Raw genomic sequence first — 25,525 nt, 5'->3', positions numbered from 1 at the left:
TCTCCCTTCACACCTGTCTGTTAACAGAGGCTTTGTCACCCTTCTGTCACTTATGCCCAACTCCTGGCACAGGACTGTTCTTTCTGTCTCATAAGGGGGTCTCTAAGGCCACAGAGGAGAAGTGTCCTGATGCCAGGGTGTGCTGTTTCCATTATGACAGTTCAGCTGACTCAGAACACCCCCCCCCCCCCCGCCCAGGGGATTTCTCTTCCCCTTTCCGCCTCCAGAAAGGCAGGCTTGCCACCTCAAAGTCCCTGAGCCCCTTAGCCCAGGGTCCCCGGGGAGAGCTGCAGGAGGAGTCCCTTCCTTTGCCTCCACTGCTAAGCCTGGAACATACAGGTTCATAAGGCCCTACTTCTCTGGGTGCCAGCCCTGCCTCGCTGGGGGGTTTCCCTGCCCAGGGAGGGTTGTTCTTGAGACAAGAAGCTGTGCCCCATGTCCCCTCCCTCAGATGACTCCAGTCCAGAGCAGCCTGGGGGCTAACTTACTGACCCCACTGTGTGCACTGGGCCCCACACTGGGGACAGGCATGCAGCACTAATGGAGATGGGCTCCCCTGCTCTGGTGGTGAAGTCCTGGTGGATGGTGCTTGATCCAGCTGGCAAGGGGGTGGGGAAAAGTCAGAAAAAGCTTTCTAGAGGACACCTGAGCTACGCCCTATCATTGGAACAGAAAGACCAGGGACCAGGGACCCAGGGTGGGGCAGACCTACCTGAGGAGGCAGACCTCCTTGCCCCCACCAGCTAATGGCTCAGAGGGTTTTAAAATCTAAAATGACACAGGCTCCAACCCACTGTCTTGGGCTTCCCTGGGTGGGATGAATCTGATCCTCTCAAGTCTATTTAGAGAAGCTCTAGGTGTCAGAGGTGGTCTGTTGCTCAGTATAGCTGTGGAGTCCTATGGCGGTCCCATCCTCCCTATCCCAAGGTGGCCTGAGTGTTCTGTCAGTGCCACAGAGGCTCCTCTGGCCTCTACTCTTGTTTGGATCCCAAGCCTGACTATCTTAGTTTTCTACCTCATTTTGCTGAAGCACATCCTCTAACAACTTTCCAAGAAAGGATGACTGGAAGGTAATTCCCCGGGTCCTTGCAAGTCTGAAAAGGTTTGTCTCAAAAGCCACCCCCCGCTTTAAAGTAAGCTCTACACCCTTCACGGGGCAAAAGCCTTTGCTTTTACTGATATTTTGTTTCAGAATTCTGACTTCTCTCTTCATTGTCTTTTGACTGTTGCTGCTTCTACAATCCAGTGCGCCTCTCATTCCCAGACTTTTGGATTGGCCGTTTGCCTTTTTCTTTCTCCAGAAATTTCCAGGCACTTCCGTCTCTGTTGTCTGAAATTGTAGGCGAGGTTCCTTGGGGGTGGGTCTCTCTTCATTCCTGGGCTGAGCCCATCCTGGGGGCCATGCAAATCCTCACCCTCCGGCAACACCCTTCTCCCGACTGTTCAGATGAACCCAAGCTTCCCCTGTTCCTGGCCAGACGCCTCTCCTCAGTTAACTCAGCCAGCTTGTGGGGGATGGAGGTGGGAGGAGCAAGTTTAAAAGAAAAAGATTTTATGCTACATTTTTTTCACTCACAATGAGAATAGTTTTTGTTGAGTCCCAAGACTCAAAATTTCAAAGATGGGGTGCCTGACTGGCTCAGTAGAATATGCTACACTTGATCTCAGGGTCATGAGTTCAAGTCCCAAATTGGGCATAGAGATTACTTTGGACAAAAAAAAAAAAAAAAAAAAAAGCCTTAAAAAAACCCCCAAATTCAAAAGGTATGAAAATGTATTTAGTAACAAGTCTCTGCACACAACCCCATCCCCTCCCTGGCCATGCAGTTCCTCTCCCGGGAGACATCCAGTACTACTAGTTTCTTGCGGATCCTTCCAGAGATGCCAGATATTCTGTGCAAATTCAAGCAAAAAAAAAAAAAAAAATTGCCTGTAAGACAAGAAATAATGAGTGTTGGCGAGGATGTGGGGAATTCTTGTGCACTGTTGGTAGGACTGTAAATGGGTTGCAGCCACTGTGGAAAACAGTATGGAGGTTCCTCAAAATTAAAAATAGAACCCTATGATCCAGCAACTTCACTTCTGGGTCTTTATCTGAAGAAAGTGAAATCAACATCTTGAAACCATGGGCACCTTCACGTTCACGTCAGCATTATTTACAATAGCTAAGACATGGAAACAATCAGTGTCCACTGAGGGATGAATGGATGAAGACAGTGCAGAGCGCGCGTGTGTACGTGTGTGCACGCACGGATATTACTCAGCCATAAAACAAAGGGAATTCCGCCATTTGCAACAACATAAATGGACCATGAGTGCATTATGCTAAATAAGTCAGAAAAAGGTAAACAGTGCATGATTTCACTGTATTTGGAATCTAAACAAACAAATCCCAAATTCATAGACACAGAGGACAGATTGCTGGTTGTCAGAGGTTGGGGGTGGGGGTTGGAAAAATGGGGGGAAGTTGGTCAAAAGATACAAACTTCCAGTTATAAGGTAAGTAAATTCTGGGAATGTAATCTATAGCATGGTGACTATAGTTAACACTGCTGTATTGCACATCTAAAAGTTGGTAAGAGAGCAGATCTTAAAAGTTCTCATCACAAGAAAAATAGTTGTTAACTCCCATGGTGACAGATGTTAACTAAACTTACTGTGATCGTTTCATGAAATATACAAATATTAAATCACGTTGTACACCTAAAACTGATACAATGTGATATATCAATTATATCTCACTTTAAATAATTTTAAAATTACATATATGTAAAATCTTTCCTCCTCCCCTCCTTTTCTTTACACAAGTGATAGTGTACTCTATGCCATGAGCTACACCTGACATTTTCATAGAAGATAGTTCTTTTAGTATTAGTCCTTGAAGAGCTGCCTTATTGTTAAGGCTACAGAGTAGTCTCTGCAAAAATGCAGATTTTAGATAGCTAGCCTCTCAGTGGTGGACATTCAGCTGGTTTTTAGTTATTTGCTTTACATTTTTTTGTGGGGGCGTATTGGTAGAATCAGTTCCTAGTAATGGAACTGTTGGGCCAAAGGCATATGCGTTGTTCATACCAGCACTATTCACAATAGCCCAAAGGTGGAAATGACAAAAACGTCATGGACAAATGGATAAACAAATTGTGGAATACACAGGCAATGGAACATTATTCAGCTATAAAAAAAAAAAAAACAAGTACTGTCGCATGCCACAATATAGATGAGCATTATGCTAAGTGAAAAAAGCCAGATATAAAAGGTCTCGCGTTTTATGCTTCCATTCAAATGAAATATCCAGAATAGGTCAATCCATGGAAACAGAAAGCAGACTGCAGGTGGCCAGAGGCTGGAGGAGGGAGGAACGGGAGTAACTGCTTGATGAATACCGTTTTCTTTTGGAGTGATGAAAATGTTTTAGAACTAGAGATGGTGGTTGTACAACATAGTGAATGTACTGACTTGATCACTTTAAGATGGTTAATTTTTTTTAAAAGATTTTATTTGACAGAGCGCACAAGCAGGGGGAGAGGCAGAGGGAGAGGAAGAAGCAGGCTCCCCATTGAGCAGGGAGCAGGGAGCAGGGGATGGGGCTCCATCCCAGGATCCTGAGATCATGACCTGAGCCAAAGGCAGACACTCAACTGACTGAGCCATCCAGGTGCCCTGGTTAATTTTATGTTATGTGTATTTCACCTCAATTCATAAAAGGAGGGGAGCATACACGTTCACAATTTTGTAGATATTGTCCTACATGAAGGTTGCATCGATTTGCTCTCCCATTAACCTATTTTTCCATCATTTGACCATGACAATTTTTCACTGAAGTTTTTAACTTTCCCTATAGGTAAAGATATGCAAGTCTAGTTCGACTTCCATTTATCTTAGTGAGAAAGGATAATCAATTTTCCATAGTTCTGAGAGACCTATTTGTATTTCTTTTTCTGTGGATAGTCTGTATCCTTTGCCCAGTTTCTTAGGGAGCCATTGGGTTTTTTCTTATTGATTTCAGAACTCTTGATTTATTTATTCTTAAGATTTTATTTATTTATGTATTGAGAGAAAGACAGAGAGTGAGGGGAGGGGCAGAGGGAGACAGAGAATCTCCAGCGGACTCCCCACTGAGCAGGGAGCCCACCTCCGAACTCAACCCCTGACCCTGAGACCATGACCTGAGCCAAAATCAAGAGTCTGACGTCCAACTGACTGAGCCACTCAGATGCCCCAGAGCTCTATTTTGAAATGAGATACAAGGGGCGCCTGGGTGGCTCAGTGGGTTAAAGCCTCTGCCTTCGGCTCAGGTCATGATTCCAGAGTCCTGGGATCGAGCTCCGCATGGAGCCCCGCATGGAGCCCCGCATGGAGCCCCGCATGGAGCCCCGCATGGAGCCCCGCATGGAGCCCCGCATGGAGCCCCGCATGGAGCCCCGCATGGAGCCCCGAATCGGGCTCTCTGCTCAGCAGGGAGTCTGCTTCCCTTCCTCTCTCTCTGTCTGCCTCTCTGCCTACTTGTGATCTCTGTCAAATAAATAAATAAAATCTTAAAAAAAAAAGGAAATGAGATACAAGTATGTTTTTGGTAGCCAATTAAAGTTTGTTGTGTTTTGGTTTTGATGGTGGCTTTTTCCATATAGATTTTTAATTTTTAATGTAAAGGAATTTATCGATTTTTTTTCCGATTTTTTTTCTTTTATGGCTGCTGAATTTGGTGACATACTCAGAAAGCCTCCTTCACTCCAAGATTCTAGAAAATGTCCTCTTTGTTCTTCAGTATTTTTATAGCTCACTTTAAAAAAAAAATTAAACCTTGGATCCACCTGAAAAAAAAAAAAAACCAAAATAAAACAGCATGTTCTAATAATTTCAGTGGCTGACTCTGTGTTGGGAAACATCAGAAAGGGGCAACCAACCTGTTCCTGGATACTGTGTTCATCCTGGGCTCATGTGAGTTGCTGTATGCAGCTTTCTCATCTTTCTGCCTGAAACCAGATCTCAACCAGGGTTGGAGTCTGGGCATTCTGCTGGCCCTTGGGCTCCTTGCCTGCATCCCAGGCTGTGAAGCTGAGCAGGACTGGGCTAGAACCCATATCCCAAGGAGTTTCCTTCCCTCATCAAACCCTCCTAACTGAGGTGTGAGATACTAATGGAGGGGATGAGGACCACTGCCCAATAGGATTTCTCATCTTTTGACTGTTCCACTGCCTTCAGTAAAGGAAACTAAGTTTCTGGGGACACTCACTACCTTGTGACCTACATCAAATCACTCTATCTCTCCAAACCTCTGATTCTTCAACTGTAAAAGACAGTAACACCTCCCTCCTAGGGGTGTCATGAAGATTAAATAAATGTGCCCAGTACATAGAAGGGTGCAACACATAGACTCTAATTTTTTTTTTAAGTAAATACTACACCTGATATGGGGCTGAAAACTCACAACCTTGAGACCCAGAGTCTCATGCTCTACTGACTGAACCAGCCAGGTGCCCCAAGACTAATTTGTTCATTCATTTGTTTATTTGGCAAATATCACTGAACACTTACCAATGCTGCGCACTGTTTTAGGTATTGGGGATACACCAGGGGCAAAAACTTAACTACTGGTAGAGGAAAAACAATAAAAAAGCAGATAAATATAGGTATTAGGCAGCAATAAAAACAAAGGGAATGATGCAGGCAGGGGTTAGTCTGGCAGCAGGGGAGACCGCGCCGTGAAGGTAGTCACAGTTCATCCAGTGACGGACATTTCTAAGGGGAATATAATATTATTATTCTTCATGAACCTGTTTTCTTGGGTAATTCCTGTTTCCAAGAACTTGAGGCTCTTCTGTGTCTGTGGAATTGCCCAGTGCTCCCATGGAGGTGGCCAGGTCTGAGAGTTGATGTAATTGTTGGCTCTGGTCCCTCTGTGATGTGATGGGACAGGGCTGAGTCGGGGACGTGCCCGTGAGCTATTCTCCCAAGGGCAGCCCGTGAGGCCACACAGTTTTTATGGTCCATTGCGAATTCTGGGGTGGCCAACGTGAGCACACTGCACAGGCTCAGGCCTCAGGGTGTGCACAGGAAGAAAAACAAGAAAATCCTGAGCCTGGGTGGCTCAGTCGGTTAAGCATCTGCCTTCTGCTCAGGTCCTGATCTTGGGGTTCTGGAATCTGGGACCACATCGGGCTCTCCGCTCAGCAGCAAATCTGTTTCTCCCTCTTCCTCTGTGATCTCTCTCACTCAGATAAATAGATAAAATAAGAAAAGGATGGAAGGAAGGAAGGAAAAAGAAAGAAAAAGGAAGGAAGGAAAAGAAAGAAAAAGAAAAAATTCTTCAGGCTGCCTGGGTGGCTCTGTGGGTTAAGCAACCAACTCTCCATTTCTGAGCAGGTCATGATCTCAGAGTTGTGGATCAAGCCTGGCATTGGGCTCTGCACTGAGCGATGAGACTGCTTAAGATTCTCTCTCCCGCTCTGTATCCCTCCCCCCACCCCGCACAGGCGCTCTCTCTCTCTCTCTCAAAAAGAAAAAAAAAAGAAAATCCTTCAGTTTTGTGTTTGCTGGACTCTCAGGAAATGAGAAACCCAGGGCTTGGGGCACACAGAGGAGGGCGCCATGCTCCTTACTCAGGGTGGGGTAGTGGGACAGTGAGCATGGAGCTCAAGCCGGCGCCAGTCACTAGGCAGGCCCCACACTCCATCATCAACTCCCAACAACCCCAAGACCCAAAACATGGCCTCCTTCCCAACCTTCCCAGCAAGCCGGGACAGGCTCTGATTGGACTGACTGAGGTCACGTGTTCACCACTGACTCACAGAGGCCTGGAAGCTACATTATGTTGATTGGCCGGTCCCAGCAGGGCGATGCCACGGGAAGGCCAAGACGCTGGGTCTGGAGCCAGAAGTTGATTAGGAGTTGGGAAGCTCGTCAGTCGGCAAGCCCTGGCCCTCCTTCAACCTCTGGGCCTTTTCACATGTAGTTTCCTCTTCTCAGAAAACTTTTCCCTCTGCTCTACTAGGCTGACCTCCAGGTCTCCACCCAAACTTCACCTCCTGGTGGCTCCTTGCACTCTGGGCTGGGCCCTCGCTGCCACAGGTTCATCTGCTAACTACCTGGTATGTCAGTCGGCCTCCCACTGTCAGGACAGGCCTGTAGCCACGCCAGCCTTGAGGTGCCTCGAGGAGCCTCGAGGAGCTTCGCAGGAGGGGCACAGGAAACGTCTCTAGGAAAAGGGATGCGGCACAAACATACGCGCGCACATCCGCACACGAACCTGCTTCCCGGCCATAAAAGGCCATAAGTGGGGCGCAGATCCCACCCCAACTGGAAACCCACCTATCCCGGGGCGCACAGACGCGCGCGCACTCCCGGACGCGCCCCAGCCAGACACCCACCCACTAGGCTCAGGGCGCACACACACCCCCGCGTGCGCCCACGCATGCTCGACCCCACGCAGTCCCTGTTCTTTGCCACAAACAGGCCCGCGCAGGCGCGCGGCCTCACCGACCGACTCCCGGCGCTGGGCCCACCCGGAACAAGGCGCACGGTGCGCGCACGCGCGGCCCCGAGTTCCCGCCCCCATCCCGGCCTCGCCCGTCGGGGGCGGGGCGCGCTGGGCCGGGTCCTGCGGCACCGCCCGGGAAGCTGCGCGAGGCTGGGCGGTCGCCGCCACATCCTCCTCCTTCTCCCGGGCCGGGCGAGCGGATCGGGTCCAGGGCTGAGCCGAGGGCTCCAAGGGCGCGGGCGGAGCGGGGCACGGAGCCATGGCGCACCAGACGGGCATCCACGGTGAGGGCGGATGGTGGGCGGGCAGGGGCCAGAGGGGCTCCGCTCGCGGCTGCGCCCCCTCCCTGGCGCTCAGCCCCTCTCCTCACTGTTACCAGCCTGGGGAAGCTTCCTGTTCTCTTTTGCAGCCGCGGGTCGCCTGGGGTGGGCACATCTGGGGGCGTGCGACTTACTGTGCATAGTTGGGAGTGGGTGTACGTGTAGGTGCACCGCTGGAGTGGAACTATCAGTGTGCCCATCTGGGGGTGGGTGTGCCTATGTGTACCCATCTGTATATTTTTGTTCCTTTCAGGGGGTGGGCGTACCGGACGTACACATCTGGGGGGATGCGCGCGCATGTGCACTTGTCCTGTGTTTGCACATCTGGATGTGCCTGCTTGTGTTATGTCTAGGGTGCTTCATGCACAGGCACTAATAGCTGATTGAATGACCACTGTCGCATGGAACCATCTTTAGGCATCAGTGTTCTGTGACTATGGGCACATGTCTGTGGGTGTCTGTGTGTGTGTGTGTGCACAGTTGGGCTACATCTCAATGTGCTTTTGTTACCACGGATGGCTGTTACCAGATGTATCTGTGTAGGCTTCTGTGGATTTGTGCCTGTGTGAGGATGGGTCCCTGACCTTTGGCTCCTCATAGGACCCTCACACGTTCGAGCAAGTTAGACTAGGAAAAACTGGGGACAGGGCCTTCAAAGTGGGATGGGGAGAGTTGCTAATCTGACCTTGACCTCTTACCTCCCTACCATTTTCCACTTTGATCTCCTGAGACTGCCCCAGCCAGGGTTGGAAAGTCCCAGCTCCAGGCTGGAGGTAGAAAAGAGGGTCCACATTTGGGGTTTGTGAGGGAGGGTCCTGGCTTTAGAGATTCCAGGCGAATGCCCCCTACCCTAAGTTTCTCCAGCCTAGAGTGTCACCCCCTCCCCCAAGGGCCTAGTTTCCTCTTTACACAGGCTGGGGAGAAGCAGTGGCCAGGAGCCAGGTATTCTGACCCTACCCGGGTCTGAGTGTCCCCCTCTGTCACTGGCTTGGGAGGCGGGCCTGGCCTGTGGGAAAGGCGCAGGCTGCTTGCCCAGACAGCCGACAGCCTGGTGGTTTGGCCCTCAGCCACTCCTCCTCCCACCACACAAGGATCCCAGCCCGGGGACACCACCACCATCGACCAGCTGCCTGGATGTCAGCTTGGCTTGTGGTCGTAGTGGCTACTTGGTGGCTAGACAAGCTAGAGGGTTTCCCTGGCTCCGCCCCACAGGACCAGAAAAGGCAGGGGTCTGGGTCAGGGCCAGCCTCCTGCCAGTGGGCCAGCCTCTCCAGAAGGAGCTGGAGGAGCTGGAGGGTGGCTTCGTGACTCAGCCCCACAGAAGGGAACAGCTCCCCCTGGACTTGCCCCTTCCTTCCCCTTTGTCTGGTCACTGTTGCTGCCTCCATCTGAGAGGGCATCGGAAGTCAGGGCCCCTCCTCCCTTCTCAGGACTGACACGTCCCATGGCCAAGGCCCTGCCTCACGCCTTCATTTCCCACATGGTGAGACAGGCCTGCTTAGGGGATCACTGGGCACTGGGCTGCCCCCAGCCCTCCTGCCTACGAGCAGCCGACTCCTTCCCCTTTCTGGCCCGGGGAGCTGGCAGGTGAGATCAAATACCCTGGATGCCCAGATGCCAGCCCAGTCGTGGCCATAAGTGTGGATCTGGTGACCTCAGAGCAGGGCAGGGGGTGGGGGACTTGTAACTTGAGGCTTAGCAGGGTGGAGGGTGGGCAGGGCAGCAGAGGTGGGGGCAGGGAGGTGGGAGAGCATGAATCTTTGATGATAGGGGCTCAGATGTCCCAGGCCTGGCCTCTGGATTATTGATGGTGGCTGAGGAGTCATGGAGGGGGTTGTCTCTTCCACTACTGGGGTGTCACTCTGTCCTAGTAACTCTAGAAGGGGCGTGGCAGCCTCTCCCTTAGGGGAGCTTCTTGACTTTACCTCCCAGAAGGTCTGACCAGGTGGAAAGGGCCGCTCAGCACAGCCTGCCCGGCCATCATTACAGTAAACGATTTAATGATTATTTAATGATTGTTATTTGTAGAGGCCCCATTACTGAACATTTTTCCCCATTTACTCCTTAGCATGGCTCTCTACAGTTTAGGACTCTTAGCTCCACAGTATAGATGAGTTTGAGGCTCAGCAAGGTCAGAGGTCACACACAGCTATGGGAAAGGTGGAGACCCAGAGGCCAGGCTTTACCTCGGGGACCTGCTTGGGGTCTGCTGATAGGCAGCTCTGTCCTGGCCCAGTGGGGCTGTGTCTCCATCCCATGGTGGTCGGTTGCTACGCGCCCAGCAGCCACGGAGGGTGGTAAACAGCCCGAGATCTCAGGCTCATGGTCACTCTGCCTGAAGGGCCCTGAGGACATGACCCGAGTTTGTTTTCCTAAAGGTGCCCCCCCACACCCCCAAGTTGCCCAGTCTGGGCCCTATAAATATTCTCTGACCTCAGACCTCCCGCTGTGTTCCTGCAGAATTCTGACCCTTGGGTAGCTTCAAGGTCACGCTGGCCTGGCCCAGCACACCCAGAGACCCATGTCGGGCCCTTCCCCACTTGGACTTTGGTATCTGTGTCTGAACCACTGGTAGATCTGTGACATCCCTAGTTCTCACCTCTGCCCTTGGGATCCTTTTGGCTGTCACCTTCCAGCTCTGTGACTTAAGGACCAAGACAGGGTCTGTTTTGGAGAGTTCCTTCCTGATCGCTGCTCCTCCTTGTCGGGGAGCCTTCTGGACTGCCTCAGGGCTGGGGCTTCGTTGCCTCTGGCAGGCCTGTGCTTGGGCTGGGCTCCCTGCCTTTCAGGGTGAGGCAGCCTGGTTGAGGGGCTGGGGCCGAGTGGGCAGGCCTGTGTGTTTGTTACTCTGGGCACTGTGTCCCTGTGTAGGTGGGCGTGTCTAAATGTGTGTGTCCCCTTACGTTTGACCAGCTGAGTGGGTTTTCCTGTGTGAGGGCGTTTGCGTCTCTTTTCCACTCTGTCAGGTACGGATTTATTTGTTACGTTCACACGTGCTGGACTGAGTAGGGATCCGATGGCATACACAACAGGGGAGGCATGTGTGCCTGTGTGTGTGTATGTGTGTGTGTGTTCATGGACATAGTGGTCTGTTGACAGTGGGGGCATTTGTTGACCTATTTCTGTGTTTGTGGATCCGACAGAGTGTCACAGGCCGGTTCAGTGCTGGGCCTACGTAGGGGGCAGGGGACAGATGGGGGCCGTTCGCTCTGGGAGGCCTGGCCTGTCCCAGAGCCCGCCCCGCCCTTGAGTGGGCTGGCCCATCCCCACCTCCCCTGTCATCAGAGCTATCTCAGCCAGCGGGCCACACTGTTGGCTAAATTTGGGAGCTTCTGTTCATGGGCCGTGTCAGGTTCCCAGTCACATGGGGGGCCCTATTTAACCCGGCTCCCAGCTCCACCAGCAGACCCCACAGGACAGAGCGGGCCCTGAACGTGTCCCAGTCCACCCTGCTCACCCTGCCTGCTCGTCTCTCACCATGTTTCTTGTTCTCATAGCCACCGAGGAGCTGAAGGAATTCTTCGCTAAGGCTCGGGCGGGCTCTGTCCGGCTCATCAAAGTCGTCATTGAGGATGGTGAGTGTCCCCTACTGCTCCCCGTTGGACGAGCTAGGGCGTAGGCTTGTGGCTGGACTGCACTGCTTCTCTGGGAGCTGCTTGGACCTTGGCCTCCAGCCCCTTCAGGACCTCACTCTTTCCATCTGGGGATAGGAGGTGCTTTTAGGAGAGGAGTGGAGGTGTATATGATCATTACCCTGTTACATAGAGCAGGGAGTCAAAAGCTGGGGAGGCAGCAAGAACCCTGCCAGGGGTCCTGTCCAGCTCCCCAGAGGCTGCATAGGGGTCAGAGCCCCAGTTGGGATGCTGGGCTGGGCATGGGGGCAGGGGACCAGTGAGGCCAGGTGCTGCCCCATGTGGCGAGTGCCACTCACCTCCCTCTGTGATCGGCAGGCTGGCCTGGCTTGGCTGCTGGCCGGGGGCTGGGGGGAGTCCCAAGGAGAAACCAGGGGCCCTGCCCTTGGGAAGTGCCCCTGCAACAAGGCAAAGCGACTCGTGCCCAGCTTGCTTTGGGAACGTGACGCGGGGATTCCAGGCTTGGCCAGGCCTTGGCCTGGACGCTGGGACCCCGAGGCTTACATATAGGGGTTGCAGGTGGGTGAGCTGGAGCTGAGGTCTGAAGTGGGGGGAGGGTTTGAGGAGGTAGAGGACTACCTGAGGCTTGGTGGTGATACCTCCACCTTCCCTTCGTGCCGAGGGGTTGTCCCTGGATGTGAGGGAGGCGGACACTGGGAGTGGGCCGGGCCCCCCCCCCATTGAATCCTTCCAGTACTCGGTAGACAGCAGTTGTGAGCCCTTTGGAGGGACCCCCCGAATGGGCTTGGTCCCCAGCTGACTTTTCACCCATTGAATTGGTGCAAAGCACAGACCCAGAATTCACCCCAGGCTTCAGTGCCAGAGCTATGCTAGGTTTTGCCCAGGGTCCCTGAGTTCAGATGCCCTCAGATACTGGGTCAGGGTCACTGTGGTAGGTCAAGAGTAAAGGCTTCCTGGGGTGACAAGCCATAAGCCCCCTGCCCCACAAAGAGAGAGACTCATTGGCCCTAGTCCTCAGCCTCCCGCTTGCCTCCCAGACAGGACGTCCATGTGTTTAGCCGGAGGGATCTCTGGGTGGGCGCTTAGCTCCGTTCTGCATTGTGGTTGGTGGGGCACCTGGGAGTCCCCAGAAAGGTTCAGGCCCCCAACAGGCGGCCACGGCCCACCTCCTATCGAGTGAGGCTTGAGCACCTTCTAGGGAATCTGTCCATCCCACTTCTTAGGTAAAACTTCTCATTTTGAAAACGTTGGCAACAAATTAAACACTTTGGCAGTGCTGTGGGGCCCACTGTGCCTGCTGGTTTTCACCCTTGATCCCATCTGAGTTCTGGGAGGATCTGTGAGGAGGCCGAGACCTGCAAAGAGGTGTCTGGGCTAGGGGGCCTGACATGTCTGGGCTCCAGACAGCTAGGCCCCTTGCCTTCATCAGGAGGGCCTGGTGGTAGGCACTCCATGGCCATGTGGCGATCACCCCATTCCGGTGCACACCTGGGCTGGTGTTTGGTGCCCTGCTATGGCCCTGTGGTTGGGTAGATCAAATGGATGTCCAGCCTCGATGGCCCATTCTGCCCAAGTGCACTAGCCAGGGAGGTGGCCAGCCTGTTGGCCCCAGGTGCTAACAGGTTTCTGACTTTTTGGGGAGAGGACTTCAGCTGGCTGGTGGCAGCAGGATACCCGTTTGTGTAGTGTCTGGGAGGAGCTCCGGTCTCCCTCTTTGCTCCTGCAGCTCCCTGTGGCCTGAGGCTGGACCCCCCGCCTCCCTCAGCAAGGTCGTTCTGAGAAGGGTGGGCGGTTGGTGGCCATGGCCAACAGAAGTGGCGTGTCTCCTAGTGCTGGTCAGTGTTTGGGCATCTGCGGACGCGTTCTCGTCTCCTCGTGCTGGTCAGCGTTTGGGCATCTGTGGACCGGTTCTCGAGCCTGTGTCTGTGTGCATGGGTGCGCAGTTGTGGAGCTGGTGGTGCTGGGCCCTCGTTCATTCATTGACTCATTCAGGGGTTCATTCCCATCGCCTCATCATTCAGGGACTTGCGAGCTCCTGGGGAAGGTGGTGGGGTGGACAGCAGATCTGTGCCCCAGCCGAGGAGGTCCGCAGTCCAAGGTGAGCGTGGGAGATGGCTACTCCTTGGCTCACTCGGCCTCTGCCCCCAGAGCAGCTCGTGTTGGGTGCCTCACGGGAGCTGATGGGCACCTGGGAGCAGGACTACGACAGGGCTGTGCTGCCGCTGCTGGACACCCAGGAACCCTGCTATCTGCTCTACCGCCTGGACTCCCAGAACGCCCAGGGCTTTGAGTGGCTCTTCCTTGCCTGGTCACCTGACAATTCTCCCGTGAGTCCTGGGGACTCCTGCCCATCCCGCAGATCAGGGGAGAGGGAAGCTGGGTCTGAGCACGAGACCAAGGCCCTGCCCTGAGGATTCTGGGTGGGGAGACACCAGGTCCTGCCCCAGAGTCTGAGAGAGGGCAAGGCTCTGTGCTGGGAGCCTGGCCTCTCTCGGAGGCCTCCCAGACACCTCAGCCTGGCTCTGGGAGGCAAAGAGGTCCTTGCCCTGTGCTGCGCCCTCTGCTGGGTATATGGGCACAAAGCCATGCCCCAGTCCCTACCCAGAGCCTCCTGCCCCAGAGGCTCCTGCTCCTCCCCAGAGAGTTAGCCCTGCCTGGAGGGGTCTCATGGCTCAGCTTCTGCCCTCCAGGTGCGGCTGAAGATGTTGTATGCAGCCACACGGGCCACAGTGAAGAAGGAGTTTGGGGGCGGCCACATCAAGGATGAGCTTTTTGGGACTGTGAAGGTAGGCCCCCTGGGCCAGACTCCACCAGGCGGGGATTACAGGCCCACAGAGGGTGGGATGTGACACAGGGTCACCCAGGAAGTGGGTGCCAGGCATGGGGAGGTGTGGGGAGGCATGGGGAACGCTGGGAGAATCCAGGGTCTGCCAGCTGGCATGCTCAGTGGGCTTCTGCCAGCCCACCCCAAGGTACCATTCATGCTTCTGCACGGCAGGACGACCTCTCCTTTGCTGGGTACCAGAAGCACCTCTCGTCCTGTGCGGCACCTGCCCCACTGACGTCAGCTGAGAGAGAGCTTCAGCAGATCCGTATTAATGAGGTAGATGCATGGGACCGGATGGGCGGAAGTCCCGGCCTGAGGCCCTCGAGGTCTCATGAGGCCCAGCTGGCTGGTCTGTGCTCCAGGAGGTCTACCTCCTGGTCAGGCAGGTCAGGGCCTCCCTCACTCTTTCCCCGCCCCCAGGTGAAGACAGAGATCAGTGTGGAAAGCAAGCACCAGACCCTGCAGGGCCTCACCTTCCCACTGCAGCCGGCTGCCCAGAGGGCCCTGCAGCAGCTCAGACAGAAGACCGTCAACTACATCCAGCTGGTGGGTGTCCGTCCTGCCCCAGATACACGGTGCTGTGGCGCTGGTCCTGCTGGGACCCATGTACGGGGCGGGGGGTGGGTGACCAGCCCCCCAACTCTGTGCAGTAGTGGTACTCACTGTGCCCCGCCCCTTCTCCGTCCCTACACGGTCCTCTTCGGAGTGCTACCCCAGAGACGGTGTCCCCCTGCCTTGCTCAGTCCTTGCTTACCTGTGGGGACATCTGTGACATACTGTCCCTCACTCTGGCCTCTTCACTGCACACACATACTCACCCTGGAGTGCATGTTGACCTCTCAGACCTGAGCCCTGCCTGTCCGAGATGCCCTCTGCAGCCCCCGCAGCTGCCCCCTCTCCTCAGGGCCTCCTGGTCCAGTGGCCAGGCTTCCCCCTTTCTTTATTTCTTCTTTTTTTTTTTTTTCCCTTAAGATTTATTTATTTATTTGAGAGAGAGCATGAGCTGATGGGGAAGGGCAGAGGGAGAGGGAGAAAGAGAATTGAGTGTGGAGCCCGACCCGGGCTCAGTCCCGTGGCCCTGAGATCATGACCGGAGCCAAAATCAAAAGTTGGACGCTTAACTGACTGAGCCACCCAGGCATCCCTTGCCCTTTCTTTTGTTCTTCCTTTTCTTTTCTTTTCTTTTCTTTTTTTTTAAAGTAAGCTCTACACCCAGCCTGGGGCTTGAACAGACCCAAGAGTCATATGCTCCACCCACTGAGCCAGCCAGGTCCCCATGCCTCCCCCACCAAGCAGAATGGTTCCTTCCGTCTGATGCGTGTTCTGCGAGAAGCCTCACCCCTGAGAATAGGCCTGCCTGATAGTGTGGTGCCTCCCTCCGGTCAAGGCCTTCCCAGCAATCCTGTCCACTGCCCTTAGTGGACCTTCCTCCTCTAGCAGAGCTTTCAATAGGGCAGAGGTAGGGGCCCAGGTGTGGCCTCTTCACAGGGACCCCCATGGCAGGATGGCCACTGGGGTGGGGAGTCCTGAGAGAGGGAGACCACAGACAGGCTCTGCCTTAGCTCCTGCCTGTCCCCTTGGGGACTTCTTGTTCCCTAGGGTGGGCCCAGGCCTTCGCCTGCTAATGTTCTCCCATCTTCCCTTGCTCTGGGCAGAAGCTGGACCTGGAGCGGGAGACAATCGAGCTGGTACACACGGAGCCCACAGAAGTGGCCCAGCTGCCCTCAAGGGTTCCCCGAGACGCTGCCCGTTACCACTTCTTCCTCTACAAGCACACCCATGAGGGTGACCCCCTCGAGTCTGTGGGTGAGTGAGTGGCCACAGCAGGGCTCCCATGCCTTCATCTGGACCGGAGCTGGGTGGCCTTGCTGCAGGGGGCGTGGCTCAGCAGGCCTCCCTGCTCAGCTCACGCCCCACCCCTCACCCCCGCAGTGTTCATCTACTCGATGCCGGGGTACAAGTGCAGCATCAAGGAGCGCATGCTCTATTCCAGCTGCAAGAGTCGCCTCCTTGACTCTGTGGAGCAGGACTTCCAGCTGGAGATCTCCAAGAAGGTGGGTGCCCATTCCCCAGAGTCTCACTGCCCAAGGGCCAGTACCACCACCCTCCACCAGGGCGCCGGAGTCCCAAGGCAGTGGTCGGGGTTTAGGGGGTTAGTGCTGTGTTCCATGGGTGGGGATGGGGCCAGCTGACCGGTGGTGTGGACAAGCCCAGCCTTGGCCGCCCACAACTCTCCTCTGCTTGGGTCTGGAAGGCAGGTACGGGGTCTCCAAGGCATGCAGGACAGCAGGCCCCAACTCTTTGTTCCTGGGGGTGGCATTCCAAATGGGGATCTGGGAGAAGACCCCAGGGCTGGAGTGTGAGAGGTCACAGGGGTGCCCCAGGAGTGGGGGTGAGCCAGGGTGATGTGTGCCTTGCCCCATGCAGATCGAGATTGGCGATGGGGCGGAGCTGACGGCCGAGTTCCTCTACGACGAGGTGCACCCCAAACAACACGCCTTCAAGCAGGCCTTCGCCAAGCCCAAGGGCCCAGGGGGCAAGCGGGGCCACAAGCGCCTTATCCGTGGCCCCGGCGAGAATGGGGATGACAGCTAGGTGGCCGGACCTGAGCCATGCCGGCATGTGGACTGTGGGGCTCTGCGTCCCACTGCTCCCAGCCACCTGCCTCCTTCCCAGCCTGGGCTCCAGGGGAGGCTTACGTTCCTTGGGGCAGGAGGGCTGGTGACAGAACATTCTTGCAGCTTCCGAGGGCCACTGGGCTGGCATTTTGTGACCTTCCCCTTGTTGCTGTCCCTGCCTCTCATCTGTGTGCCCAAGGGGTCTGGGGACCCTGCCTGGCTGGCTCAAGGGGGCTGGGTAGGGAGCCTGGAATGAGCTTGGCCCCCAGGGGGAACTGAGACTAGGGTCCTAGCATAGCCCAATAGCCTTTGGCCACAGGGGTGGGTTCAGTCAGGGCTAGGGTAGGGGTCACTGAAGGACAGATGGTTGAATGCTGTATTTTTTAAAGAATAAAATATTTTTAAATCAACATCTGACTCTGGCCCTGAGGAGTTACCTCTGGCCCTGGGAATTGGGAAACTGTCTATAGTTGGCCCCTCTGAACTCGGACGGGGCCCGTCAGCCCACTCAGGCTGCTGGGTGGGGTTCCAGCACTCCTGGCTACAGGTGTATGGCAGTGTGTGTGAGTGTGTGTGTGTGTCTCTGTGGACACAAGCCTCACACGGGTCCCTGTTGATGGAAGCTCAGCCTGAGAGGCAGGCACACCTTCGCCATGATACAGGGCATCTGGGTGTATTTGTTTCCTGTGACTGCTGTAACAGTACCACAAACTTAGTGGCCCAAACCCACACAGATTTACTGTCTTAACATTTCCTGTCAATCTAACAAAAAGCTAAAGTCTGACAGGGCTGCTCTCCAGCTGTTGGCAGGACTCGTTCCTTCTGGAGGCCTCAGGGGAGACTGTTACCTCACCTTCTCCAGCCTGAAAGGCTGCCCACATTCCTTGGCTCCTGGCCCCGCTTCCCTCTTTGAAACCAGAGCGGTAGCACCTTCTCTGGGAGTCCGCTTCCCTCTGCTTCCGGTCACACGGCCTCTGTCTGTCGGCAGATCCTCCTCAGTCTCTGTCTTCCAAGGGTCCTCGTGATTATGTTCACTTCCCCACTTCCCAGTTACTCTCCCCCCTCAGGACCGTTCACTTAACCCCACCTGCAAGGCCCCTTTTATCCTGTATAGGAAAGGATCCACAGGTTTGGGGATTAGGCTGTGGATCTCCTTGGGCCGTTCTTTAGGCTGCCACCCTGGATCTGCTCTGCCTGCTGGGCTTCCTGGGCTCTTTTTGTTCTGCGCATGCATGCAGACCTGAGCTCTGTCAGCTCCTTGGTCCTTTCTGCTACTTGTGTTCCTGCCCCCGCGGGTCTGGCTCCCTGGTCCCAGGGACTCTGGGAGAGTCTGCTTCAGGCTCAGGATTCAGCAGGAGCCAGATCTTCAGTCCGTGCCTATGAGAAGGGGGTGAGAGCCGCCCCCCCCCCCATCCCAGGAGGGAGGTGTGCAAGGATGGGGACAGGAGGAGCCTGTGGCTGGGATTCAGCTGCTGAGTGGGCACAGTCTTTCTCTTGGAAGCATGTCTTAGGCTGGGGCTCAGGGCAGGGTCCCATCCCTGAGGCCTTTTGCAGCACCTGCTCAAGACCCTAGAGTTACAGAGAGAGCTAAAACCCCAGCTAGGACCCAGAGAAGGAGGCCTATCCTTGCCCACCCCACACACTGGTTCCCAGGTGGGCAGGAAGACAGAGCATTGCCCCCACACTGGCTGAAGCCCTGGGCCTGCATGCCAGCTGGATGCCTGGCAGCCTGGAGCCTGCCTGCTGTGATAGCCACCCAAAAGTGGGCATGGAGAAGCGGGGGGTGGGGGTAGGCAGGTGTCCATTCCTGCCTCCTCCCAACAGAAGCTCTATTTTTTCATTCATTAATTCATCCAGCCATCATTCAGAAACACTGTGCTTGCCCAGAGCTGAGTGCCAGAGACTCATGGACCCAGCAAATATCCATCATCTACGTTGTTCTGGGCAGTATGCTGGACCCTGGGTATACAGACCAAAGACTCTTGCCATTAAGAAGCAGACGTTCCAGGGGCGCCTGGGTGGCTCAGCTGGTTGTCTCGCTTTGGCTCAGGTCATGATCTCAGGGTCCTGGGATGAAGCCCTGCATTGGGCTCTCTGCTCAGTAGGGAGTCTGCTTCTCCCTCTCCCTCTGCCTCTCTCCCTGCTTGTGCTCTCTCTCTCTCTCTCTTTCTTTCTCTCTCTCAAATAAATACATAAAATCTTAAAAAAAAAAAAGAGAAGCAGATATTCCAGCAGGGGAATAACACAATATACAATAAACCACAGTAAAATCAATGATATGATGTGTTAACAGGTAAAAAGTTATGACAATGAAAAGCAGCAAGTAAAGGGGCTGAGAAGTGCCAGATCTCAGGGAAGGCCTCCAGAGGGTCATGTGTGAGCCAAGATACAAAGGAAGCAATGGAGGGAGCCAATCGAATATCTAGGAAAAGTGTTTCCAGGCAGAACAAATAGTAAGTCCAAAGGTCCTGGGGCAGGAGATTGCATGGGAGTTTTCTCTCAAGGGGCAGGAGGCCACTGTGGCTGGAGATTGGTCAGGGAAGCAATGGGAGGCCAGATCCCATAGGACCTTGTTGGCCATTATGTGGACTGTGTCTTGGATTCCAGAAAGGGCCGGGAAGGAGTCTGAGCCAAATAAGGGCCTAGTGTGACTTAGGGGCCAAATGTGTACAGGCCGTGGTGTGTGAGTGCAGAAGCAGGGCAATCTGTGAGGTTGCAGTGACTGCACTGGTCTAGGCGAGAGATGATGGTGGCTCATGCCAGCCCAGTGAATGTGAAGGTGGTGGGCAACGGGCAGATTCTGAAGCTGAAGCCAATGGGACTTGCCAGGGGCCCAGGTCACCCTGAGGCTTTGGGCCGGAGTCATCTGTCAGGATTAGCTGGGTCATAGGGAGCATGGTAGTAGCTGTCCCAGCGGGCCTGGCCATGGGGCAGGTGCTGTGACGGGACCCTGGGCACACTGGGGACACAGAAGAGGAGGCCCTGTCCCTGGAGGAAGTGGCAGGCTGCGGTGGAAGCAGGTGCGGCCAAGCTGCTACTTGTGTTCCATGCCGAACCCCCAGGCATACCAGCCCCCAGAAGCTCTGGGGACAGGGCTGAGGGAGCAGGAAAGGGTAGGTATGGGAGCCTCTAGCCCAAGAGAGCTCCCTTTGGGGCAGTGGCCACAGGCTGAGGTGTGAGGGGGCCAGCCCTCTGGGGACAGGGAGCACCCTGGCGGGAGTGTCAGCGTGCCCAGGCCACATCTGCCGCCACCCCCAATCCCAGTCTTCCACTGACCTGAGACGGGGCTCTGGGCCTCTGCTTCTCCCCAGACTTTCCCTGACCACGGGTGTGAGCCCCACTGGGGCTGTGGTGAATTATTAGGCTGGGGTGGGGGTGGAGGGAATGGAAAGAGGAAGTACTGAAGGGGCTGTTTGCCATCTGCCTATGCAAATGGACTCTGAGTCAGCGCACCCCCCCAACCCTTTCTCTCTAGGCCTCATGGGGGCGAGGGAGGGGGCTGCTGGGTTTTTTCTTAATTCTCACTTCCTCTGTTCTCTGAGCTGATGAGGGAAGGGGCTGTGAGCGCCAAGCATCCTTTCCTGCAGCTGCTGCCTAGTCTGCGGGCCAGACCCTCTGGAGAAGCCCCCGCTCCCTGTCATGGTAGGACAGTGGCCCTCAACTCCATGGGGAAGGGGGCAGTGGGAAGTGGTGGGGGGTGGGGTTTGGTGGCTGTAGACAGTAATGAAAGGGCTGTCCCCCTACATGGCCCTGGGGACACGCACTGAACCCTGAAGACATCAGAGCAGAAGTCTTCTCTGAGCAATGACACCTGAACCCATCGTGTGGCTGGGGTGGCTGAGGCCTGGGGCTTTCTTTGCTCAGTGGTGGTTCTGGGGCAAGCCAGGTGGACACCCAGGACTAGGCTCTGTCTGACCCTGTGCTGCCCATCCTGTCTGATCCATTCTGACCTACTGTGGGATGGATGCTTGGTCTGGGAGAGGTGGGGGGAGGGGGAAGAGTTGGGCAGTGTCCACCCCCCCACCCCAGCCAGGGCCACTGGTGGTACTCAGCCCAGACCCCAGCAGGAGACCCTCATGCCCGCCTGGGACTTGGTCAGAGGCAGAAGGAGGCATTGGGGGAGGCTGGTGGAAGACATGGAAGGCTTTCCAGGGCAGCTGGGTGGAAGGGAGCCAGGTGTCCCTGGCTCAGGAGGAAAGAGAAGTGGCCCCTGAGGGAGGAAAAGGAAAGGTGGGGGAGAACCCGGTAGGCCTGTCTAGCTGGGGCTTTGTTTTGAGTGAAAGTTCTAGATTGTGAGATTGGATTCCAAGTCTCAGAAGCGGCTCTGACTTGAAGGCTGGGTCTGAGACCTGAGCCTTAGAGGCGGGGTGGTTGCTGGGCAGAGAGGCAGGAGCCTCCCTGGGTGGGGGTCTTGGAGAGAGGGGTTGGGGATGCTGTTGGGAGCCCCCAGGAAGTGGGGCAGGTGGAGGCAGGGCTGAGGCTCACTCTCACAGGCCGGCAGGGCCCCTGCTCTGGTGCCCTGCACCCCCTGTCTCTCCTGGTGCAGGCTGCCACGCTGGCCATGGTCCTGGCCCCAGGCGCCCTGCCTCCCTTCCTGCCCTGCGAGCTCCAGCCCCACGGCCTGGTGGATTGTAAATGGCTCTTCCTCAAGTCTGTGCCCCGCTTCTCGGCGGCCGCGCCCCGTGGGAACATCACCAGCCTCTGGCTGCACTCCAACCGCATCCACCACCTCCACGACTCCGACTTTGTCCACCTGTCCGGCCTGCGGCGTCTCAACCTCAAGTGGAACTGCCCCCCGGCCGGCCTCAGCCCCATGCACTTCCCCTGCCACATGACCATCGAGCCCAACACCTTCCTGGCTGTGCCCACCCTGGAGGAACTGAACCTCAGCTACAATGGCATCAGCACCGTGCCTGCCCTGCCCAGCTCCCTCAAGTCCCTGGTCCTGAGCCGCACCAACATCCTGACACTGGACTCCGCCAGCCTCGCGGGCCTGCACGCCCTGCGCCACCTCTACCTGGACGGCAACTGCTACTACAAGAACCCCTGCCAGGAGGCCTTGCAGGTGGCCCCAGGCGCCCTCCTAGGCCTGAGCAACCTCACACACCTGTCGCTCAAGTACAACAACCTGACCGTGGTGCCTCGCCGCCTGCCCCCCAGCCTGGAGTCCCTGCTTCTGTCCTACAACCACATTGTCACCCTGGTCCCCGATGACCTGGCCAATTTGACTGCCCTGCGCGTGCTGGACATGGGTGGGAACTGTCGCCGCTGCGACCATGCCCGCAATCCCTGCAGGGAGTGCCCCAAAGGGTTCCCCAAGCTGCACCAGGACACCTTCAGCCATCTGAGCCACCTCGAAGGCCTGGTGTTGAAGGACAGCTCCCTCCACAGCCTGGATCCCAGGTGGTTCCGCAGCCTGGGCAACCTCCTGAAGCTGGACCTGAGCGAGAACTTCCTGTACGACTGCATCACCAAGACCAAGGCCTTCCACGGCCTGGGCCGGCTGCGCAAACTCAACCTGTCCTTCAACTACCACAAGAAGGTGTCCTTCGCCCACCTGCCCCTGGCACCCTCCTTCGGGAGCCTGCGGTCCCTGTGGAAGCTGGACATGCACGGCATCTTCTTCCGCTCGCTCAGTGAGACCACGCTCCGGCCGTTGGCCCACCTGCAGGTGCTCCGGCACCTGCGCCTGCAGCTCAACTTCATCAGCCAGGCCCAGCTCAGCATCTTTGGGGCCTTCCCGGGCCTGCGCTACGTGGACCTGTCCGACAACCGCATCAGTGGGGCCGCGGAGCCACCGGCGGCCGTGGGGCAGGTGGGCGGGGTGGAGCGAGGCTGGAGGCTGCCAGGGGACCTGGCTCCAGGCCCGCGGGGCCCACAGGGTCCCCCGAGCTCTGAGGACTTCATGCCGAGCTGCAAGCTGCTCCGCTTCACCCTGGACCTGTCACGGAACAACGTGGTGACAGTCCAGTCGGAGATGTTCACCCAGCTCTCGCGCCTGCAGTGCCTGTGCCTGAGTCACAACAGCATCTCGCAGGCGGTCAACGGCTCCCAGTTCACGCCGCTCACCAGCCTGCGGGTGCTGGACTTGTCCCATAACAAGCTGGACCTGTACCACGGCGGCTCCTTCACGGAGCTGCCGCGGCTCGAGGCCCTGGACCTCAGCTACAACAGCCAGCCCTTCAGCATGCGCGGCGTGGGCCACAACCTCAGCTTCGTGGCGCAGCTGCCGGCCCTGCGCTACCTCAGCCTGGCGCACAACGACATCCACAGCCGCGTGTCCCAGCAGCTGCGCAGCGCCTCGCTGCGGGCCCTGGACTTCAGCGGCAACGCCCTGAGCCAGATGTGGGCCGAGGGGGACCTCTACCTCCGCTTCTTCCAAGGCCTGAGGAACCTGGTCCGGCTGGACCTGTCCCAGAATCGCCTGCACACCCTCCTGCCCCGCAACCTGGCCCACCTGCCCAGGGGCTTGCGGCTGCTGCGTCTCCGCGACAATTACCTGGCTTTCTTCAACTGGAGCAGCCTGGCTCTCCTCCCCAGGCTGGAGGCCCTGGACCTGGCGGGGAACCAGCTGAAGGCCCTGAGCAACGGCACCCTGCCTAACGGCACCCTGCTGCAGAGGCTGGACCTCAGCGGCAACAGCATCGGCTTCGTGGACCCCGGCTTCTTCGCCCTGGCCGAGGGGCTGCGAGAGATCAACCTCAGCGCCAACGCCCTCAAGACGGTGGAGCCCTCCTGGTTTGGCCCCGTGGCCGGCGCCCTGAAAGTCCTGGACGTGACCGCCAACCCCTTGCACTGCGCCTGCGGGGCGGCCTTCGTGGACTTCTTGCTGGAGGTCCAGGCCGCCGTGCCCGGCCTGCCCAGCCACGTGCGCTGTGGCAGCCCCGGCCAGCTGCAGGGTCGCAGCATCTTCGCGCAGGACCTGCGCCTCTGCCTGGACGAGGCCCTCTCCTGGGACTGTTTCGGCCTCTCGCTGCTGACCGTGGCCCTGAGCCTGGCTGTGCCCGTGCTCCACCACATGTGTGGCTGGGACCTCTGGTACTGCTTCCACCTGGGCCTGGCCTGGCTGCCGCGGCGCGGGCGGCAGCAGGGCGCCGACGCCCTGCCCTACGATGCCTTCGTGGTGTTCGACAAGGCGCAGAGCTCGGTGGCCGACTGGGTGTACAACGAGCTGCGGGTCCAGCTGGAGGAGCGCCGCGGGCGCCGGGCGCTGCGCCTGTGTCTGGAGGAGCGCGACTGGCTGCCTGGCAAGACGCTCTTCGAGAACTTGTGGACCTCTGTGTACAGCAGCCGCAAGACGCTCTTCGTGCTGGCCCACACGGACAGCGTCAGCGGCCTCTTGCGCGCCAGCTTCCTGCTGGCTCAGCAGCGCCTGCTGGAGGACCGCAAGGATGTCGTGGTGCTGGTGATCCTGTGCCCTGATGCCCACCGCTCCCGCTATGTGCGGCTGCGCCAGCGCCTCTGCCGCCAGAGCGTCCTCCTCTGGCCCCAGCAACCTCGCGGCCAGCGCAGCTTCTGGGCCCAGCTGGGCACGGCCCTGACCAGGGACAACCGCCACTTCTATAACCGGAACTTCTGCCGCGGCCCTACGACGGCCGAATAGCCCTGGGACAGTCCAGCATGCCACCCCACCTCCACCTGGCCTGTCTGCCCCACGCCACTGCTCTGCCTCCCCCGCTCCCATCCCTGGCATACAGCAGGTGCTCAATAAATGCTACTGGTAGGCCAGACGGCTCACCCGGAGCTCACCGGAGGTTCGGGTGGGAGGAAAGAAGGGAGAATGCACCAGCGAAGCTTTCCTTCCTGCAGTGAGGAGGGACAAGACGTGGTTGGGGAGAAATGGCCAAGCAGGAAAAGGGAGGGCCCAGAGAACGCAGGTGTGCAGGGGAGGGAAGGTGCTAAGGGCATTTGTGTTTATGAGCATCTTCTCAGGGGAGTTTGAGGAAGGTCACTGACCGTGGTCTTGGTCCTTCCCAGAGAACAAGCTGGGTCTCCTGTCCCGTTCAGACCCCTCCCCATGTGCCCTCCCCCTTCCCTTCCCAGGCCGCACCAGGGCAGCCCTCTGTTAGATATCGGCCTCGGGATCTGCCTCCCACACCCGCAGGACTGAAAATATCTTGAGCGCAGAGCCCCTGCAGGCCGGCTTCATTTCTGGCCCCAAGCAAAGTCCTGAGAGGCAGCAGCCCTGGTGAGTGTCCATTCCCATTGGCAGCCATGTGAGGGTGTGGGTGGGTGGTGGGGAAGCTTTGTGCTCAGTTCAGAGGGGGCATTTGCGCCCTCTGGTGGCCAAGCCTGTGCTGTGCCAGGGAGGCTGGCTAGGTTGGGAAGAAAGAAGCCTCTGGGGAGATCCCCGCAGCAGGGAGCTGGGAGCCACAGAAGATTCTAGAGAGAGCTCACAATCCATCGCTTTCTGTTTTCAACTAGAGTACATGCTGGGTCTCTCTGTTCTGACGTCAAAGGGACACCTGGGTGAGCCACCACCTGGCTACAAAGGTGGGACCCGCCTTCCCTGCCCCTGCCTCTCTCTGCTGATTGCACTGGGGTGGGAGGCACAGCCACATCTGAGAGGATGGAAGATGTGTCTGTGTTTCTAGTTCTGCTATCCAGTGTGGAGTTCCAGATGCTGCTTGGACCACCAGTGTTTGGAGACAGCCGAGTGTTGGGAGGGGAGGTGCTGTGGGTCAGGTCAG

The 25,525-nt window shown here is 56.8% G+C and overlaps 1 protein-coding gene across 3 annotated transcripts; it reads left to right on the top strand.

Moving 5' to 3' along the window:
- The first annotated feature begins 7,574 nt into the window (after nucleotides 1-7,574).
- Nucleotides 7,575-24,565, top strand: LOC116873939 (twinfilin-2). 3 transcript variants are annotated; one of them, XM_032868224.1, is made up of 9 exons: nucleotides 7,575-7,761; nucleotides 11,295-11,372; nucleotides 13,539-13,717; nucleotides 14,081-14,176; nucleotides 14,389-14,493; nucleotides 14,638-14,763; nucleotides 15,873-16,023; nucleotides 16,150-16,271; nucleotides 21,337-24,565. In XM_032868224.1, the coding sequence occupies exons 1-9, from the start codon at nucleotides 7,737-7,739 to the stop codon at nucleotides 24,436-24,438; spliced, it is 3,984 nt and encodes a 1,327-aa protein (XP_032724115.1). In that variant the 5' UTR covers nucleotides 7,575-7,736; the 3' UTR covers nucleotides 24,439-24,565. The 3 variants fall into 3 exon arrangements, with proteins under 3 accessions (XP_032724115.1, XP_032724114.1, XP_032724112.1); XM_032868223.1 differs by lacking the exon at nucleotides 21,337-24,565 and adding an exon at nucleotides 16,645-17,245 and having other exon boundaries at nucleotides 7,601-7,761; XM_032868221.1 differs by lacking the exons at nucleotides 7,575-7,761; nucleotides 11,295-11,372; nucleotides 13,539-13,717; ... (3 more) ...; nucleotides 15,873-16,023; nucleotides 16,150-16,271 and adding an exon at nucleotides 19,890-20,477.
- The last annotated feature ends 960 nt before the right edge of the window (nucleotides 24,566-25,525 follow it).

Source organism: Lontra canadensis, unplaced genomic scaffold (genome assembly GCF_010015895.1).
Source record: "Lontra canadensis isolate GAN:19392208 unplaced genomic scaffold, GSC_riverotter_1.0 scaffold35, whole genome shotgun sequence".
Lineage (NCBI taxonomy): Eukaryota > Metazoa > Chordata > Mammalia > Carnivora > Mustelidae > Lontra > Lontra canadensis.
The sequence above is the reverse complement of the archived record's forward strand: the minus strand, read 5'-3'. Positions and strand labels throughout refer to the sequence as shown.

Bases quoted from the DNA above. Each gene is read 5' to 3' on its own strand.
- LOC116873939 (XM_032868224.1), top strand. From the start codon at position 7,737: ATGGCGCACCAGACGGGCATCCACG. The intron at 7,762-11,294 runs GTGAGGGCGGAT...TTGTTCTCATAG, and splicing joins GCACCAGACGGGCATCCACG to CCACCGAGGAGCTGAAGGAA. The intron at 16,024-16,149 runs GTGAGTGAGTGG...TCACCCCCGCAG, and splicing joins TGACCCCCTCGAGTCTGTGG to TGTTCATCTACTCGATGCCG.